This window comes from Kogia breviceps, chromosome 20 (genome assembly GCF_026419965.1).
Source record: "Kogia breviceps isolate mKogBre1 chromosome 20, mKogBre1 haplotype 1, whole genome shotgun sequence".
Lineage (NCBI taxonomy): Eukaryota > Metazoa > Chordata > Mammalia > Artiodactyla > Physeteridae > Kogia > Kogia breviceps.
The window spans coordinates 19378932-19397047 of NC_081329.1; the positions used below are offsets into that span (position 1 = coordinate 19378932).

Here is an 18116-nt window from a genome sequence, read left to right on the forward strand (position 1 = left end):
AATTAAGGAACACTTCATGCAAAAGGTAAAATTGGAGCCAGACCCTGAAGGATAGTCAGATGGCTTTTGGCAGTTGGAAGAGAGAGTAACACAAAAATGCATGAGGGTGGCAGTGTTCAGAGTATTAAGGGAGTTAAGGCACAAATGGACCATTTTATACAGAGGGTGGCTCACATAGGAAAAGCAGCCTCTTGATAAGGGGATCATTTGTCATAGTGGGATGACAATGGAAGGAAAATCTGAAAGAAAAATTACCTGGAAACTGCGACTGAAATGGGAGACAAAAAAGGAGTAGCTTTGCTTTTCTTAAATAAGGCAAGTGCATCATTTTTTTCATTCCTTATTTTTGTTTCTCAATTCAAATGCTAATTTAAGATACTCATGCACTGTGAGATGGAACTTGGCCTTTGGTGTGGGAGATGGCAGGGCAGCGCTGACTGCTGCGAATAAAGACGTATGATCATAGCAAGACAAGGGTCTTATATACAGAACTTGGTTAAGGTTGCAAGTATGTGTCTTTAATGCTCTTGAGCTAAGCCTCAGGCAGGTTTACCTGTTTAGCACCATCCATTGTAATGGTCCCCCTCACTAATTAAATTAATTCAAAACTGACTGTATAAGTATGTAATAAAGGGTTTACTCTATCAAGTTAAACTGTTTTGCCTGTTTTATACTGTAGGAAAAACACTGGAATGTAAAATAATAATGTTTTTCAGTATCTAGCAGATAGAAGGTACTGTGTCACACAGCTGTTGGAAGATTTAATAGTGAAGTATCTGCCTGATGAACTGTCTGAGAGAAAAAAAATATATGATGAAGAAACTGCTGAACTCTCACAGTAAGTTTCTTAGAAAAATTAACAATCAAATTACGAACTACTACCCTTTGAAATAGTAAGGAGAAGCCTCACAAGCAAGCTGGGTTCTGTCTTTAGTTCAACCCAGTGTAGTCAAAGGCATATTTTAAACAAATATTGGCTAGCTTCCCCTGTCCTCGACAAGTTTTTAAAAGTTCATTTGGTAACTTCTAGATGTTCTGTTGGAAGTGACTGACTCAGCTCTCTGCACTGAAGCAGTGTTTTAGGTGGGGGAGGGGTTTCCTCCAGTGACATCAGGCCCTGGAATCAATCGGGAATGGAGAGGGGTGAGGTGGTTGCTGGGAACTGCATCCCCCAGGCATCAATCATGGTGGTGCAGGGGGAAGGTGGAGGATAGATGGCCTGGATTGGCAGGAGGGTTAGCCAATCAGAGGTTTGAAGGGGATGGGACCTTGAGGCCTGAGACTGAAATTGGAAGGGGTGACTTAGGGGCTAAATTCTCAATTAATGAAACTATTGACTGTTAGCAGAAATGACTTAGTATCAGCAAGGTGAAAATCTGGTGGTAACTTTGGGATTCAGTGGTAACACTAGTAAAAGCACATAAAAGCTAATAGGGGCTGGGTAGGTTGGACATAGTTTTGTTGCTCTGTATAGCTTTCTCCTACCTTTTTCCTTTCTCTTCCCCTCATGTCTTTTCACCAGTCTCTTCTTGAGTGTCCAAGTTTCTTTCATGGGTTTCTAATTTCTTAACTATTTTTTTCCCACTTTTTATTTATTTTTTTTTTTGCGGTACGCGGGCCTCTCACTGCTGTGGCCTCTCCCGTTGTGGAGCACAGGCTCCGGACGTGCAGGCTCAGCGGCCATGGCTCACGGGCCCAGCCGCTCCGCGGCACGTGGGATCTTCCCAGACCGGGGCACAAACCCGTGTCCCCTGCATCGGCAGGCGGACTCTCAACTACTGCACCACCAGGGAAGGGAAGCCCTTCCCACTTACTTTAAACTGTACACTAAAGAGCAAAATTGTAATTTTTATATGTTTCTCTTTTTTAAAAATACAGATTAAACATTTTATATTTCTAACTTTCTAAGAAAAAAATAATTGTGCTGGCAGATTTTCTTTTTCAATATCTGTCTACCAAATGTCTTCATTGGGCCAGTGGCCTTCAATAGAAGGAAGGTTTCTAATCTTTTGTTTATAGAAGTTGATATTGATTTGTCTCCTCATGGAACTGATATTTTATTGTGTGATTTTATGATAGAAAATATTCTGATGTGAGGATTATAAGCCTTTTTGACCAACATTGCAGAAAGCTGGGATATAAGAATGCTTCAGATATATTTTTGAAATACTAAAATACAGTGACAGGACCAGACCCCTCACAGAAGACTGGAATCCACGGATGACAGAAACAGTAGTGACGTGAGGGAAGCTGAGTGTGATGGCGAGGCCTCAGGGAATCTTGCTGTGTACTAACAGGGCTATTATTTTAAGGGGTAGCTCATCCCCTGGTACTTACAAGTTTTGCTAATTAAGAGGTATACTGGCTTTTTTCCCCCCAGTTTTTATGTTCATAAGAGTGCTCAATGATGGTAGAATATACAGTTTTAGAAGTAGAGGAACTAGGACTAGTATGTTAAACGTGTGTATTAAATATTGCCTTTACTTAAGTAATTTGTGGTCTTTTTGAAGAAAGACTGGAAGATACCAGTGGGGGGAAGCCATAATCTGTAACCCAAACATAATCATCATTGGCATTTTGGCATATATCCTTCCCCATTTTAATGTATATAAATACGTTTTAAACAAAGATGGGATCATTTTAATCCTATCATTTCTGTAACTTCCTTTTCTCATTAATCTGAACATTTAAACATAGTATCATTTTATGGTTATGTCATAATTTACTGGCCTTTTTGCTTCTAAGTTTTGGCTACTATACACAGTGCTATGTTGAACATTCTTACAGCACTTGCAGGGAAAAAGTGAGCCTTTTGGTTCAGAGGATAAGAACCTTTTTGAAAGCGTTTGATGCATGTGGCCAGATTCTTCTTCAGCATGGCTGTGCTGTTCACACTGCCGGTTTTCCCACACCCTTGCCAAAGCTGCGCACTGCCTATATCCTTCACATTTCTTGCCAATCTGGCAGTAACAGTGTTGTCATTTTAATTATCTGGAAAAATGTTATCTCATTGAATTACCTGTTTTTGTTAGTATGAAAATATTTTAATGCCTAAAAATTTTGAATGATTTGCTCTTTGTCTTTTGTGGGACCTCATGTTTTCTTATTGTTATCTAAGAGTAAGAGTATACTAACTCTGTCATGTTAGAAATATTTTAAACAGATTTTAATATAAAATAGTAATTATAATCAATTGCTTTGTGATTCATAAAGATACTTAGCTCTATGATAACTTTGTATATCAAATTCAAATTTACTTGTAAGAGGATCGCCAACAGATTTTTTTGTTTTGTTTTGTTTTGTTTTCCGGTACGCTGGCCTCTCACTGTTGTGGCCTCTCCCATTGCGGAGCACAGGCTCCGGACGCGCAGGCTCAGCAGCCATGGCTCACGGGCCCAGCCGCTCCGCGGCACGTGGGATCTTCCCGGACCGGGGCACGAACCCGTGTCCCCTGCATCGACAGGCGGACTCTCAACCACTGCGCCACCAGGGAAGCCCCCAACAGATTTTTAGGATTAATATTGTATCAATATGAGCTTAAATGAAAAGGACGCTGATTCTCGTTTTCTTACCAAGAATAAAAGTCACCTGATTTTAGAGTGAATTTGCCTATTATTTATTACTGTTGCAAGCTTCACTCATTTTTGTTGTATGTCCTGATATATAATGAAACTTTTTTCTTCTTTAGCTTGACCAAGAATGTTCCAATATTTGTTTGCACTATGGCCTACCCCACTGTGCCTTGCCCTCTTCATGTATTTGAGCCAAGATACAGATTGATGATTCGAAGAAGTATACAGACTGGAACTAAACAGTTTGGGATGTGTGTCAGCGATACACAAAATGGGTATGCTTTTTATGTAAATATTTTTGTTGATTCTGGAATTTTCTTTGAATATTGCTGAGAACTTGCATGCTTGTTGCTTGAACTTTGATATTAATTGGAGTTTTTCCTTTAGTTTTGCAGATTATGGTTGTATGTTACAAATTAGAAATGTACATTTCTTGCCTGATGGGAGGTCTGTGGTTGACACAGTTGGAGGAAAGCGGTTTAGAGTTTTAAAAAGAGGGATGAAAGATGGATACTGCACTGCAGACATTGAATATCTGGAAGATGTTAAGGTATTAAAAACTCTTCTTTTTCAGCATGCTCTGGTATACTGTGTCCTAGGCATTGTACACGCATAAAAGCTGATAGGAACATTACCAGTTCTTCCTGTCAGAGACCCTCATCAATACTTATACAGATCAGTTCCAAGTTACCTTTTCCTCACCTTGCTCTTAACCATCGTGAGTTCCAAGAGAACTTAGGAGACCAGCACCTAGATATATTGTTCATTTCTACTGGCTTGACAGCCAGCACAGTGCCTAGAATGTGTGTGTGTGTTCGCATGGTAACTGCTTAACAATAGCAGTGGATTCAGTTGAACTTCCAATCCATGTAAGTTATGAAACCTGCTAATTCCTACCCGTTTAAACTGAATTTATTAGTAGTCAAAGCTGATGTAATCATCAGTAGGTTGAACTTTGACGTAAAGGTAAACACACAAAATCCTTGAAGAATTGTTCTATATTAAGATATGCCTAAGATAACCTAAAACTGAACACAGCACCCAACTGTGTCTAACTTTAGGGCAACACAGATAAAGCACTGTCCATATAATTGTTGGTGATATCTTACCTATGGAGGGTTATTGTGAAGATTTTCTTGGATAGGGTTAATGCTGCCCTTGTGGTATTTCCAGTACCTACTCTACCACTTGCCATTAGAGTAGGTACCAGAAATATGATTTGTGATACTGTAAATATCAAAGGCAATTTTCTTTGGAAGGGCATTAGAAAAACATAGATCTTATACTCTCACTTGTTCATTGATCTGTTTGAGCCCTTCATCTCAGTCAGCACTTATTCAGTGTTGGCATTAGGCATTTCTACAAACACTGGCTCATTAAATTTTCAAAACGCTATGCGATAGCTAGCAGATGAGGAAAGAATTCAGGAGTATTAATTTGCCAAATATCCTATAGGTAGTGTAAAAAAATAAAACCAGCTCTCTGGCTCCAAGTGTTATGTTTTATCATTATATCATATTGCTTCTCTGCTGATAAATTTATTAATCTGATATTACCTGTCCTATCTTATTATAAAGATGTTATGGGGAAAGTTTGTGCAGTGAGCCAAAAGCATTGTATGAGTTGGAATTTTGAGTTGACTGATATAGTCTGTGCCTTAGGAGTATTTGGTTAATGGAATCATTTGCTAAAAGGTGATGTTCTGTGTAAAACTAATAACCTTATTTTAGTTTTATGTAAATTTACATCTTCATATATTGGATTTGCTGATAAAATTCCTTGAGTATGTGGCTACTTATGACTATATATAAATATAAGACAGTAAATTAGCATATTGAGAGTATTATGGATTTGATGTTTAGAAAACTGAATTCTCTATGTCATTGTGGTCTTGTCTAATAACATCTATATAATGATTTCTTGTTCATTCTGGAAAAGCTTCTCAAATTTGTTTTTTATATCAAAGTTGTTTTTTCCCTTGGTGTAGTAATTGTAATTTCTGTGACCTCTGATGACACTTTAAATTCTGTTATTGCAATGAAATTCCTTAACTTTAAAAGCTTGCCTTTAAAACTTCTGCCTACTTCTTAGCTCCTTTTTCTAACTCAGACTTTTACTTTTATCATTCCCTGTTTACTAGAGTTCATGGTTTGGTCCCTTGAATTTTGTAAAGGTAGAAAACAGATACTTTTTTTTGGTAATAGTTCTTAACAAGTCACAAATTTATTTTCTGGGGTTTTGTTTTTGTTTTTGGATCAAATTTTTTTTATTGAAGTATAGTTGATTTACAGTGTTGTGTTCATTTCTGCTGTATAGCAACGTGATTCAGTTATACATATATATTGTTTTTTAATATTCTTTTCCATTATGGTTTATCATAGGATATTAAGTACAGTTCTCTGTGCTATATAGTAGGGCCTTGTTGTTTATCCATGCTATATATATAAAAGCTTACGTCTGCTAACCCCAACTTCCCACTCCATCCCTCTCCCAGCCCCTTCCCCCTTGGCAACCCAACCACCAGTCTGTTATGTCTGTGACTTTGTTTTGTAGATAGGTTCATTTGTGTCATATTTTAGATTCCACATAAGTGATATCATACGGTCTTTTTCTTTCTGACTTACTTCACTTAGTATGATAATCTCTAGTTGCTTCTAAGTTGTGGTTATTTCATTCTTTTTTATGGCTGAGTATTATTCCATTGTATGCATGTACCACATCTTCTTTATCCATATTCCTCTGTCCACAGACATTTGTTTCCATGTCTTGGCTACTGTGAATAGTGTTGCTAAGAACATAGGGGTTGCATGTATCTTTTCAAATTATGGTGTTCTCTGGATATATGCCCAGGAGTGGAATTGCTGGATCATATGGTATTCTATTTTTAGTTTTCTGAGGAACCTCCATACTGTCTTCCATATGGCTGCACCAACTTACACTCCCTCCAGTTTCTTCTTTGGAGAAATGTCTAATTAGGTCTTCTCCCATTTTTCAATGGGGTTACTTGTTTTCTTGTTGAGTTGTATGAGCTGCTTATATATTTTGGAAATTAAGCCTGTGTTGGTCACATTGTTTGCAAATATTTTCTCCCATTCTGTAGGTTTTTTGTTTTGTTTATGGTTTCCTTTGCTGTGCAAAACCTTACAAGTCTAATCAGGTGTCCCATCTCTTTATTTTTGCTTTTATTTCTATTGCCTTGGTAAGAAAACATTGGTACAACTTGTGTCAGAGAATGTTTTGCCTTTGTTCTCTTCTAGGAGTTTTATGGTGTCCTGTCTTATGTTTAAGTCTTTAAGCCATTTTAAAGTTTTTGTGCATGGTGTGAGGGTGTGTTCTAACTTCACTGATTTACATGCAGCTGTCCAACTTTCCTAACACTCCTTGCTGAAGAGACTGTTTTTTCCCATTGTATGTTCTTGCTTCCTTTATTGAAGATTAATTGACTGTAGGTGTGTGGGTTTATTTCTGGGCTCTACTCTGTTCCAGTGCCAGTACCACACTGTCTTTATATTATCTCATTATTTCCATTATTCTGTCTTGCAAATCACTTATTCTTTCTTCATTATTCATTCTGCTATTCATTGCCTTTAGCTCGGCTTTTGTCTCTGCAAATGAATTTTCTAATTTTTCTTTGTTTCTATCTTATAGTTTCTAGCTCCTTTTTACAGTAATCTGCATTTCTGTCAATAGCCTTTCTTAATTCCTTCCATATTTTCATTACCTCCTTTCTGAACTCCGTGTCTGTTAGACTGAAGAGGTCAACTTCATTGTACTTTCAGGGGAATTCTCTTGGTCTTTTAACTGGGGGTGTGGTTCCTCTGCTTTTTAATTTACTTATATTTCTCTTACTTTGTGAGTTTAGGAGAAACAATTATCTACTGTGGTCTGGAAGGGCTATTTAATTTACTGGTCTTCTGCCAGTGTTCAGTAGATATTCTGGGAGAATCATTCCACGTGTACTCATTCCACATGTAGATTTTTGATGTATTTGAGGGAGAAGGTGAGCTTCACATCCTACTACTTCACCATCTTGATCCCAGCCCCACAAGTTTATTTCTTGCTCATGTCAAGACCAATGTGTGTTAGCAGAGGACTGAATCTTGTATAGCCAATACCAAGACCAGAATTCTTGGATCATATGGCTCTTCTACCTTTCAAAATTTTTCATGTGGGGGCTTCCCTGGTGGCGCAGTGGTTGAGAGTCCGCTTGCCGATGCAGGGGACACGGGTTCGTGCCCCTCTCCGGGAGGATCCCACATGCCACGGAGCGGCTGGGCCCGTGAGCCATGGCCACTGAGCCTGCGCGTCCAGAGCCTGTGCTCCACAACGGGAGAGGCCACAACAGTGAGAGGCCCGCATACCACAAAAAAAGAGAAAAAATTTCATGTGGTAAAATATACATGACATAGAATTTACCATTTTAACCATTTTTACACATGCAGTTCAGTGGCATTAAGCACATTCACATTGTTGTGAAAAAGCAGATGCTTTCTCAACTTTGGTTTTATTTTTCATTTCAAATCCTTCAAAAAAAAAAGTATGTTATTTTGTCTCATGTGCTATAGTTTTGTTTTGTTTTGTTTTTTGACTGCATTGGGTCTTCGTTGCTGTGCACGGGCTTTCTCTAGTTGCGGCGAGCAGGGGCCACTCTTCATTGTGGTGCACAGGCCCCCCCCTTGCGATGGCTCCTCTTGCTGCAGAGCACGGCCACACAGGCTTCATTAGTTGCAGCCCACGGCCTCAGTAGTTGTGGCCCACAAGCCTAGTTGCTCCGCAGCATGTGGGATCCTCCCGGAGCAGGGCTCGAACCCATGTCGCCCACACTGGCAGGCAGACTCCCAACCACTGCACCACTGGGGAAGCCCCTGTGCTATATAGTCTTACCTTTTATACATCAGGTTATTTTCAGAGTCCCATTGTTGTTTTTTGTTGAGTCATTCTTGAAGTAGGAAAGGCTGACTCAGGCCTGGTATTTGTTCAGATGCATTAATGTATGTGAAATATAGTGCTCCCTGGCATGGAGTGAGTGGGATTATGAGTGTTAAAGAAATCAATATGAGATTGATGAGTTAATGTTCCATCTTCCCACCTGTGTTTTATGAGACTAGTCTTCTGGCTTTTAGGCTGGAAGGCTGATGCATTTAATTTTATATTTGCAGTTTGATGAACCAGTTGTCCAAAGGGCATACACAGGGGATGGAGGTAACCACGGCCTTGGGCCTTTACAGCAGCAGCAGCAGTTCATCATTGTATGAGTGTATAATGTATTCTCTCTATTCTGGCTTTATATGCTAAGTTATTTGTTGCAGTTTTTTTCTTTTTTGACCCAGTTCCCGGGTAAAAGGTGTAATTATGCTTTTCCTCTATCCTATTACTGCTTTTGCTATGGCACCTGCACCTTAAACCTCCCCCAATCTTTCCTTTCATTGTAGTAACTGTATTCCTCTGGGTTTTTTTGTTCTACTGCTTTCAAAGGCTGTTGATCCATAAAGATGAATTCCCAGTCCCTGTAGACCTTTATCTGAGAACCAACTCTCCATCTTACCCCTCCCAGTTAGGGGCTGTTAGTTGGGTTCTGCAGTGTTGCACTGCTAACTCAACAAGGCTAGGTCAGCTACGCTGGGAGGTCAAGGCTTGCTGTCTTTCTTAGTCTGGCCCATTGGCACTCTGTGAGGCAGAAATGTATGGTGTTTACTGCATAAGAATAATACACTGATCCAGCACTGAAATAGGTATTCCCTGTTTGGTTTTTTTTTTTTTTTCCATTTCTATAGGGATGGATGGGAAGATTAGACACAGACACCTTTACTGACTGTTGTATTTCTAGGTTGAGAATGAAGATGAGATAGAGAACCTCCGACAGCTTCACAATTTGGTTTACTCTCAAGCCTGCAGCTGGTTTCAGAATTTAAGAGACAGATTTCGAAGCCAAATTCTTCAGCACTTTGGATCAATGCCCGGGAGAGAGGAAAACCTCCAGGTATGATGGCTTTGATATTGTTTCTAATAGTCTCACTTTTTGTGTAAACCCAAATTGGTAGATTTTTTTTTCTGTTATAAATTTATTTATTTATTTATTTTTGGCTGAGTTGGGTCTTTGTTGCTGTGTGTGGGCTTTTCTCTAGTTGCCGGGAGCAGGGGCTACTTTTCATTGAGGCGTGTGGGCTTCTCACTGCGGTGGCTTCTCTTGTTGCGGAGCATGGGCTCTAGGCGTGCAGGCTTCAGTAGTTGTGGCACACGGGCTTAGTTGCGCTGCAGCCTGTGGGATCTTCCCGGACCAGGGCTTGAACCTGTGTCCCCTGCATTGGCAGGCAGATTCTTAACGACTGCACCACCAGGGAAGTCCCAAAATTGGTAGATTTTTAAGTTTCTTCATCTTTAGTTTTGCACATCTCCTTTGTCCCATCTTTAGATTCATGACCATATTCTCTAGCACAGGGGTATCCACTGGATCTTATACAGGAAGAGGATGGAAACAGTGTCAGCTGAGATGCGTATAGGAGCAAGTGCACAAGAAGGAGAAAGCCCCCAGCTGAGGATTTTCCAGAAGCGGGGGAAATAAGGAGTAAAATGGGACATGGGAGATAGGACCAAGATGGCAGAGGAGTAGGACATGGAGCTCACCTTCTCCTACAAATACATCACAATTACATCTACATGTGGAACAATTCTCACAACATCTACTGAATGCTGGCAGAAGGCCTCAGACTTCCAAAAGGGCAAGAAAATCTACACATAACTGGGTAGAACAAAATAAAAAAAGAGAAAGGAATTGGGATGGGACCTGCGCCCCTGGGAGGGAGCTTTGGAAGGGGAAGGGTTTCCGGACGCTGGGAAGTCTCCTCACTGGTGGGGAGATCAGCTGGGATGGAGGGGGAGCTTCAGAGACACAGAGGAGAGCACAACAAGCAGTCTGCAGAGGGCGAAGCAGAGAGAGACCTGCACAGATGGTCGGTGCCACCAAGCACTCAACCAACCTGAGACGCTTGTCCGCTAGGGCAGGAGGGGGCTGGGTGTGGAGGCTCAGGCTTCAGAGGTCAGACCCTGGGGAGAGGGCTGTGGTTGACTGTGTGGAGAAGCCTGGGGGGCTAGGGTGTAGCGCCCCACGACCAAGGGAATACGGGAAGAAACCTGGGACTGCCAGAGAGGCAAGGTACCATCATTGGGAGGGTGTGCAAGGAGAGGGTCAGGACTGCCATAGGAGCTTCCTTCTCTGAGCACACACTCTCGCCATCTTGGACTCTAGAGGCAGGTGCAGACCACTGCTGCTGCTAAGGGTCCCACGACTGCGTGCCAACTGCTGCCCCCTCCTCCCTGGCAGCGTACATAAGCCATGCACCTGTACACCCCAATCCAGGGGACAACGGCCAGCACACGCTGAGGAAAGGGGCAACAGGCATCCAAACCAAGAACAGCCCTCATGCCAAAAAATTATTAAACCCACACAAGCTATGTAGGGATGCTCCTGCATATAAATAAATAGCCCTCCAAGACTATAGTACATAATTGTTTCTCCTAAACTGACAGAGTAAGAGAAATACAAGTAAAATGAAGACACAGAGAGACCACTCCCAGTTAAAAGACCAAGAGAATTCCCCTGAAGGACCAACGAAACAGACCTCTTCAGTCTAATAATAGATACCGAGTTCAAAAAAGGAGGTAATGAAAATACTGAAGGAATTAAGAAAGGCTATCGACAGAAATGCAGATTACTGTAAAAAGAAACTAGAAGGAAGAGCCAAGAAAAATTAGAAAATTCAGTTGCAGAGATGAAAGCTGAGCTAAAGGCAATGATGGCAGAATGAATAATGAAGAAAGAATAAGTGATCTGCAATATAGAATAATGGAAATTACCCAATCAAAACAGCAGGCAGGAAGCCAAATGAAAAAAACAAAAAAGAAAGCAATGTAAGAGACCTGTGGGATAATATAAAGCTTGGCCAATCTATGCATAGTAGGGATTCCAGAGGGGGAAGAAAGAGAAAAAGGGATTGAAAATGTATTTGAAGAAATTGTGGCTGCAAACTTCCCAAACCTAAAGAAGGAAACATATCGACCTACAGGAAGCACAGAGGGGGTCCCAACCAAGAGGAACCCAAACAGACCCACACCAAGACATATTATAATCAAAATGGCAAAAGTTAAAAGAGAGGCTTCTAAAGGCAGCAAGAGGAAAAAATAGAGTTAATTACAAGGGAACTCCTATAATTCTATCAGCTGATTTCTCTACAGAAACATTGCAGGCCAGAAGGGAGTGGCAAGATATATTCAGAGTCCTGAAAGAGGAAAACCTGCAACCTAGGGTACTCTACCCAGCAAGATTATCACTTAGGACAGAAGGAGAGAGAAAGAATTTCTCAGACGAGCAAAAACTAAAAGAATACAGCAATACTAAACTTATCTTTAAAAATTATTGAAAGGTCTCTAAATAAAAAAGCAGCAAGAAGATATAGGAAGGAGGAAAACAATTGGAAAGTAAATAAACTAGCCAGTATACACATCAAAAAGAAAAAGAAAATTTAAAAACCCCTATTTGTGAAAGCAAGGATAAACATTAAGATGTAAAAAAGGACATCGAAACCATAAAATGTAGAGAAGGAAAGTAAGAAAATGTAGATTCTTTAAGAATGTTTTTGAGCCTACATGACTATCAGTCTAAAGCAAGCACATACAGGAAGGGGTTAACATCTTGAAAAACAGGGCAACCACAAATCCAAAGCATACAACAGATTCACAAAACCCAAAAAGAGAACACAAGCATAAAATAAAAGGAAATCATCAAACCATAAAAAGAAAAAAAAAAAAAAACAATCAACTGGAAAGCAAGGTTTAAAATGGCAATAAATACATATGTATCAATAATTACCTTAAACGTCAATAGACTGAATGTTCTGATCAAAAGAGTGTCAGATTGGATTAAAAAACAAGAGTCTATAATATGCTGCCTACAAGAGAGCCAGCCACCTTAGGGCAAAGGACACACATAGACTGAAAGTGAGGGGATGGAAAAAAAGGCATTTCATATAAACGGAAATGACAAGAAAGCAGCAGTTGCAATACCCGTATCACACAAAATAGACTTTAAAATGAAGGCCATAAAAAAAGGCAAAGAAGGACACTATATAATGATAAAGAATCAATATAAGAAGAGGATTATGTGCTTGTCAGCATATATGCACCTCAATACAAAAAGCAAATACTAACAGATAAAGGGAGAAACTGATGGGAATACAATAGTAGAAGACTTTAACACCCCACTCACAATAAATGGACACATCTTCTAGACAGAAAATCAGTAAGGCACAGAGATCCTAAATGATACAACAGTGAGACTTAATTGATATTTTCAGGACATTACCCAGAATACACATTCTTTTCAAGTGCACATACTAGAGCACAAAACTAACCTCAAAAAATTTAAGAGTATAGAAATTATTTCAAGCATTTTCTCTGACCACAACAGCATGAAACTAGAAATCAACCACAGGAAAAGAAATGAGAATTCCATGGAGACTACTAAAAAAAAAAAAGAAAAAAAAAGGGTCAATGAGGAAATCAAAAAGTAAATTTAAAAATACCTTGAGACAAAGAACAATGAAAACACAGCCGTACAAAATCTATGGTATGCAGCAAAAGCAGTTCTTAGAACAAAGTTCATAGCAATACAGGCCTTCCTCAAAAAACAAGAAAAATCTCAAATAAACAACCTAACCTATCACCTAAAAGAATTAGAAGGGAAAAAAAATGAAGAAGAACAAAACCTAAAGCCAGCAGAAGGAAGGAAATAATAAAGATCAGGGAGGAAATAAAATAGTGGTTAAAAAATATAGAAAAAAAATCAATAAAACCAATAGCTGGTTCTTTGAAAGGATAATAAACAAGATTTTCAAACCTCTGGCCAGGCTCACCAAGAAAAGAGAACCCAAATAAAACAAGAAATGAAAAAGAAATCTCAACCAGTATGCCAACAACTTTGACAAATTTGATAACCTAGATGAAATGGACAAGTTTCTACACACAACCCACCAAAACTGAATCAAGAAGAAATAGATAATTTGAACAGACTGATCACCAGAAGTGAAATAGAAAATGTATTTTTTTAAAAAAACCAAACAAACAAAAAAAACTCCCTACAAAGAAAAGTCCAGGGCCAGATGTCTTCACAGGTGAATTCTACCAAACATCCAAAGAAGAACTTATACCAATTCTCAAACTCTTCCAAAGACTGAGGAGGAGGGAACACTCCCAAGGACATTCTGTGAAGCCACTGTCACCCTGATACCAAACCAGATAAAGACACCACCAAAAAAAAAAAAAAAAATTACAGGCCAATATCTTTGATGAACATAGATGCAAAAATTCTCAACAAAATATTAGCAAATTGAATCCAACAACGCATAAAAAAGATCATACACCACAACCAAGGGGGAGTCATCCCAGGTTCACAAGGATGGTTCAACATACACAAATCAATCAATGTGATACACCACATCAAGAAAAGACAAAAACCACGTGATCATCTCAATAGATGCAAAAAAGCATTTGTCAGTATTCACCATCCATCCATGATAAAAACTCTTACCAAAGTGGGTATAGAGGGAACATATCTCCATATAATAAAAGCTATTTATGACAAACCCACAGCCAGTATAACACTAAATGGTGAAAAGCTGAAAGCCTTCCTGCTAAAATCTGGAACAAGGATGCCTGCTCTCACCTCTTCTATTCAACATAGTATTGGAAGTCCTAGCCACAGCAATCACACAAGAAATAAAAGGTATCCAAATTGGAAAGGAAGAGGTAAATCAGTCACTATATGCAGATGACATGATACTATATATAAAAAACCCTAAAGACTCCACACAAAAGCTACTAGATCTAATAAATGAATTCAGCAAAGTAGCAGGATACAAGATTAACATACAGAACTTGGTTACATTTCTTTACACTAACAATGAAATATCAGAAAGGGAATGTAAAAATCAATACCTTTTAAAATTGCACCAAAAAATAAAGGACTAAAGAGAATTCAAAGAAATGGAAAGATATCCCATACTTTTGGATTGGAAGGATTAATATTGTTAAAATGGCAATATTACCTAAAGCAATCTACAGATTTAATGTGATCCCTATCAAATCACCCATGAAATTTTTCACAGAACTAGAACAAATAATCCAAAACTTGATATAGAACCATAAAAAACTCACAATCCTGAGGAAAAAAAAAACCAAAGGAGGCATAACTCTCCCAGACTTTAGACAATACTACAAAGCTACAGTCATCAAAACAGTGTGGTATTGGTACAGAAACAGACATACAGATCAATGGAACAGAATAAAGAAACCCATACACTTACAGTCAATTCATCTTCAATAAAGGAGGCAAGAATATAAAATGGGAAAAAGGTGGTCTCTTCAGCAAGGGGTGCTCGGAAAGTTGTACAGCTGTGTGTAAATCAGTGAAGTTAGAACATACCCTCACAGTGTGCACAAAAATAAACTGAAAATGGCTTAAAGACTTAAGACGACACCATAAAACTCCTAGAAGAGCATAGGCAAAACATTCCCTAACACAATTTGTACCACTGTTTTCTTAGGTCAGCCTCCCAAGGCAATAGAAACAAAAGCAAAAATAAACAGATGGGACCTAATCAAACTTACAAGCTTTTGCACAGCAAAGGAAACCATAAACAAAACAAAAAGACAAACTACAGAATTAGGGAAAATAATTGCAAATGATGTGACTGACACAGGCTAATTTCCAAAATATGTAAGCAGCTCATACAACTCAACAACAAAAAAATAAACAACCCAATCAAAAAATGGGCAGAAGACCTAAATAGACATTTCTCCAAAGAAGAAATACAGATGACCAATAGGCACATGAAAAGATGTTCAACATAGCTAACCGAAAAATGCAAATCAAAACTACAATGGGGTACTACCTCACACGGGTCAGAATGGCCACTATTATAAAGGCCACAGGGCTCTGCTCTGCCAGTGGTTAAGAATCTGCCTTCCAATGCAGGGGACATGGGTTCAATCCTAGGGGAACTAAAATCCCACATGCCACAGGGCAACTAAGCCCACGTGCTCTAGAGCCCGCACCCCACAACTAGAGAGCCTGCATGCTGCAACTGCTGAGCCCACACACCACAAGTACTGAGCCTGCATGCCATAACTAGAGAGAAGCCCACACGCCACAATGAAAGATCCCACATGCCGCAACTAAGACTCCATGCAGGGCTTCCCTGGTGGCGCAGTGGTTGAGAGTCCGCCTGCCAATGCAGGGGACACAGGTTCGTGTCCCGGTCCGGGAAGATCCCACATGCCGCGGAGCGGCTGGGCCCGTGAGCCATGGCCGCTGATCCTGCGCATCCGGAGCCTGTGCTCCGCAACGGGAGAGGCCACAACAGTGAGAGGCCCGCATACGCAAAAAAAAAAAAAAAAAATTTAAGACTCCATGCAGCCAAATAAATAATGTTTTTTTTTTTTTTTTTTTTTTTTTTTTTTTTTTTTTTTTTTTTTTAAAGAAAAGACCCCAAATAACAAACGCTAGAGAGGGTGTGGAGAAAAGGGAACTCACTGAAGGTGGGAATGTAAGTTGGTGCAGTCACTATGTAAAACAGTATGGAGGTTCCTCAAAAAGCCAAAAGTAGAGTTGCCATATGATCCAGCAATCCCACTCCTGGGCACATATCCAGACAAAACTTTAATTCAAAAAGATACATACATCCCTATATTCATAGCAGCACTATTCACAATAGCACATGTCACAAGACATGGAAACAACCTAAATGTCCATCGATAGAAGAATGGATAAAGAAGATGTGGTACATATATATATATATATATATATATACAATGAAATACTACTCAGCCAGGAAAAAATAATGCTATTTGCAGCCACATGAATGCAACTAGAGATTATCACACTAAATGAAGTAAATCAGAAAGAGAAAGAGAAATACTGTATTATATCACTTATATGTGGAATCTAAGATATGGCACAAATGAACCTATCATGAACCTGAACCTATCTACAAAACAGAAATGGACTAGCAGACATAGAGAACAGACTCACTGTTGCCAAGGGGGAGGTGGGGAGGGAGAGGGATGGACTGGGAGTTTGGGGTTCGTATATGCAAACTATTACATTTAGAATTGATAAACAACAAGGTCCTAATGTACAGCACAGGGAACTATATCCAATCTCCTGGGATAAACCATAATGGAAAAGAATATAAAAAAAGAATGTATATATGTGTATAATTGAGTCACTTTGCTTTACAGCAGAAGTTAACACAACACTGTAAATCAACTATACTTCAATTTAAAAAAAAGGGGGGGGGACATGGTACCATCTAGTAAATTGTGCCTATAAGACAGCTACATCTTCGAGCCTCTTAGCTTTGCTGTTATTCTTTGAGAGTTGAGATGTATCATTTTCTATACTTTTAAAAAATCTTGTCACATCTTCTGTTATTCCCAGCTTTTTACCCTGCCACTTTAATTCATTTTTATCTCTTCATGTTTTATACTTCACTCCTCCTGAAACTATCGTTCTTATGGTCTTGATCTAGAATTTAGGGTTTACATTTAAGTTTAATCTAATTAGCATATAGCAGGTGCTTTCTCGTCAAGCAGAGCACTGCAAGAGGCATAAAGAAGAGTTCCTATCCTGGAAAATCTGGTAATAGACCCACCAAAGCATTAGGCATGAGCATTTTTGAATTGAGTTGGATACAGTGTTTGTGGTCAGATAGGAATTGATTACATAATGGAATGGCTGTAAATGAATATCAGATGGACACTGTCTCTCATTCCAGTTTTCAAAGGTCGGCCTACATCTGTCTGAATCTCAATTGAATCCTTCACCTGAACTTGAAACTTCAACATCACATCTCCAAATTGAGTTCTCATTCTGTGTCCAGCATAATATCAGTTGCCATGTGTTTGTTTTGTCCTGGCTATCTGAATCTGATTGAACTTGATAGAAACAGCTTTTGATGAGCACAGAATTGAATAAGTACATTTTAAATGTTGACAAACCAACTTGTAGAAAATTTCAACATTACTTTCCAATCACCTCCACTACCCTCACTTTTATTATGCAGTCCTCTTCCACTGCTTTCAGTTAGTCATACTGTATGAGTCAGGATTCAGTCAGGAAAACAAAAGCAGCCACTCTGTATATCCCAGGAGTGAAGGGTTTATTGTCGGAATTAAAGTTGACACCCCCATTGGGAGAGCTGGAGGAGGGAGGATCAGATCAGGCCATGGTCAGCGGAGCTCAGGGACTCTCTTCCTTACACAGTGGAGCACGGGCTCAGGACTTGAGGGGAAGCTGCTCTCATTCTTAGGAATCCCAGGGTAGCCCCCACCAGTATCTCAGTTTGCAGTAGTAGAGCAGGTGGTTTTCAAGAACGCTCTGGAAAGCTTCTGCAAATCTCACATCTGCCCACACTTGGCAACAGCCTCCAGAGAACAATGGCTTCCTCTCCCAACTTCCAAATCTTGAAAGAGTGCCTCTCATTGGTCATG

At 39.5% G+C, this 18116-nt stretch overlaps 1 protein-coding gene across 1 annotated transcript in view; it reads left to right on the forward strand.

The window, feature by feature from the left end:
• LONRF1 (LON peptidase N-terminal domain and ring finger 1) overlaps window positions 1-18116 on the forward strand; it is a 45580-nt gene that overhangs the window by 23140 nt on the left and 4324 nt on the right. The window contains exons 8-11 of the mRNA XM_059049384.2: window positions 717-838; window positions 3689-3847; window positions 3960-4122; window positions 9400-9552. Coding sequence (XP_058905367.1) covers window positions 717-838; window positions 3689-3847; window positions 3960-4122; window positions 9400-9552 — 597 coding nt within the window. The remainder of the gene's footprint in view (window positions 1-716; window positions 839-3688; window positions 3848-3959; window positions 4123-9399; window positions 9553-18116) is intronic.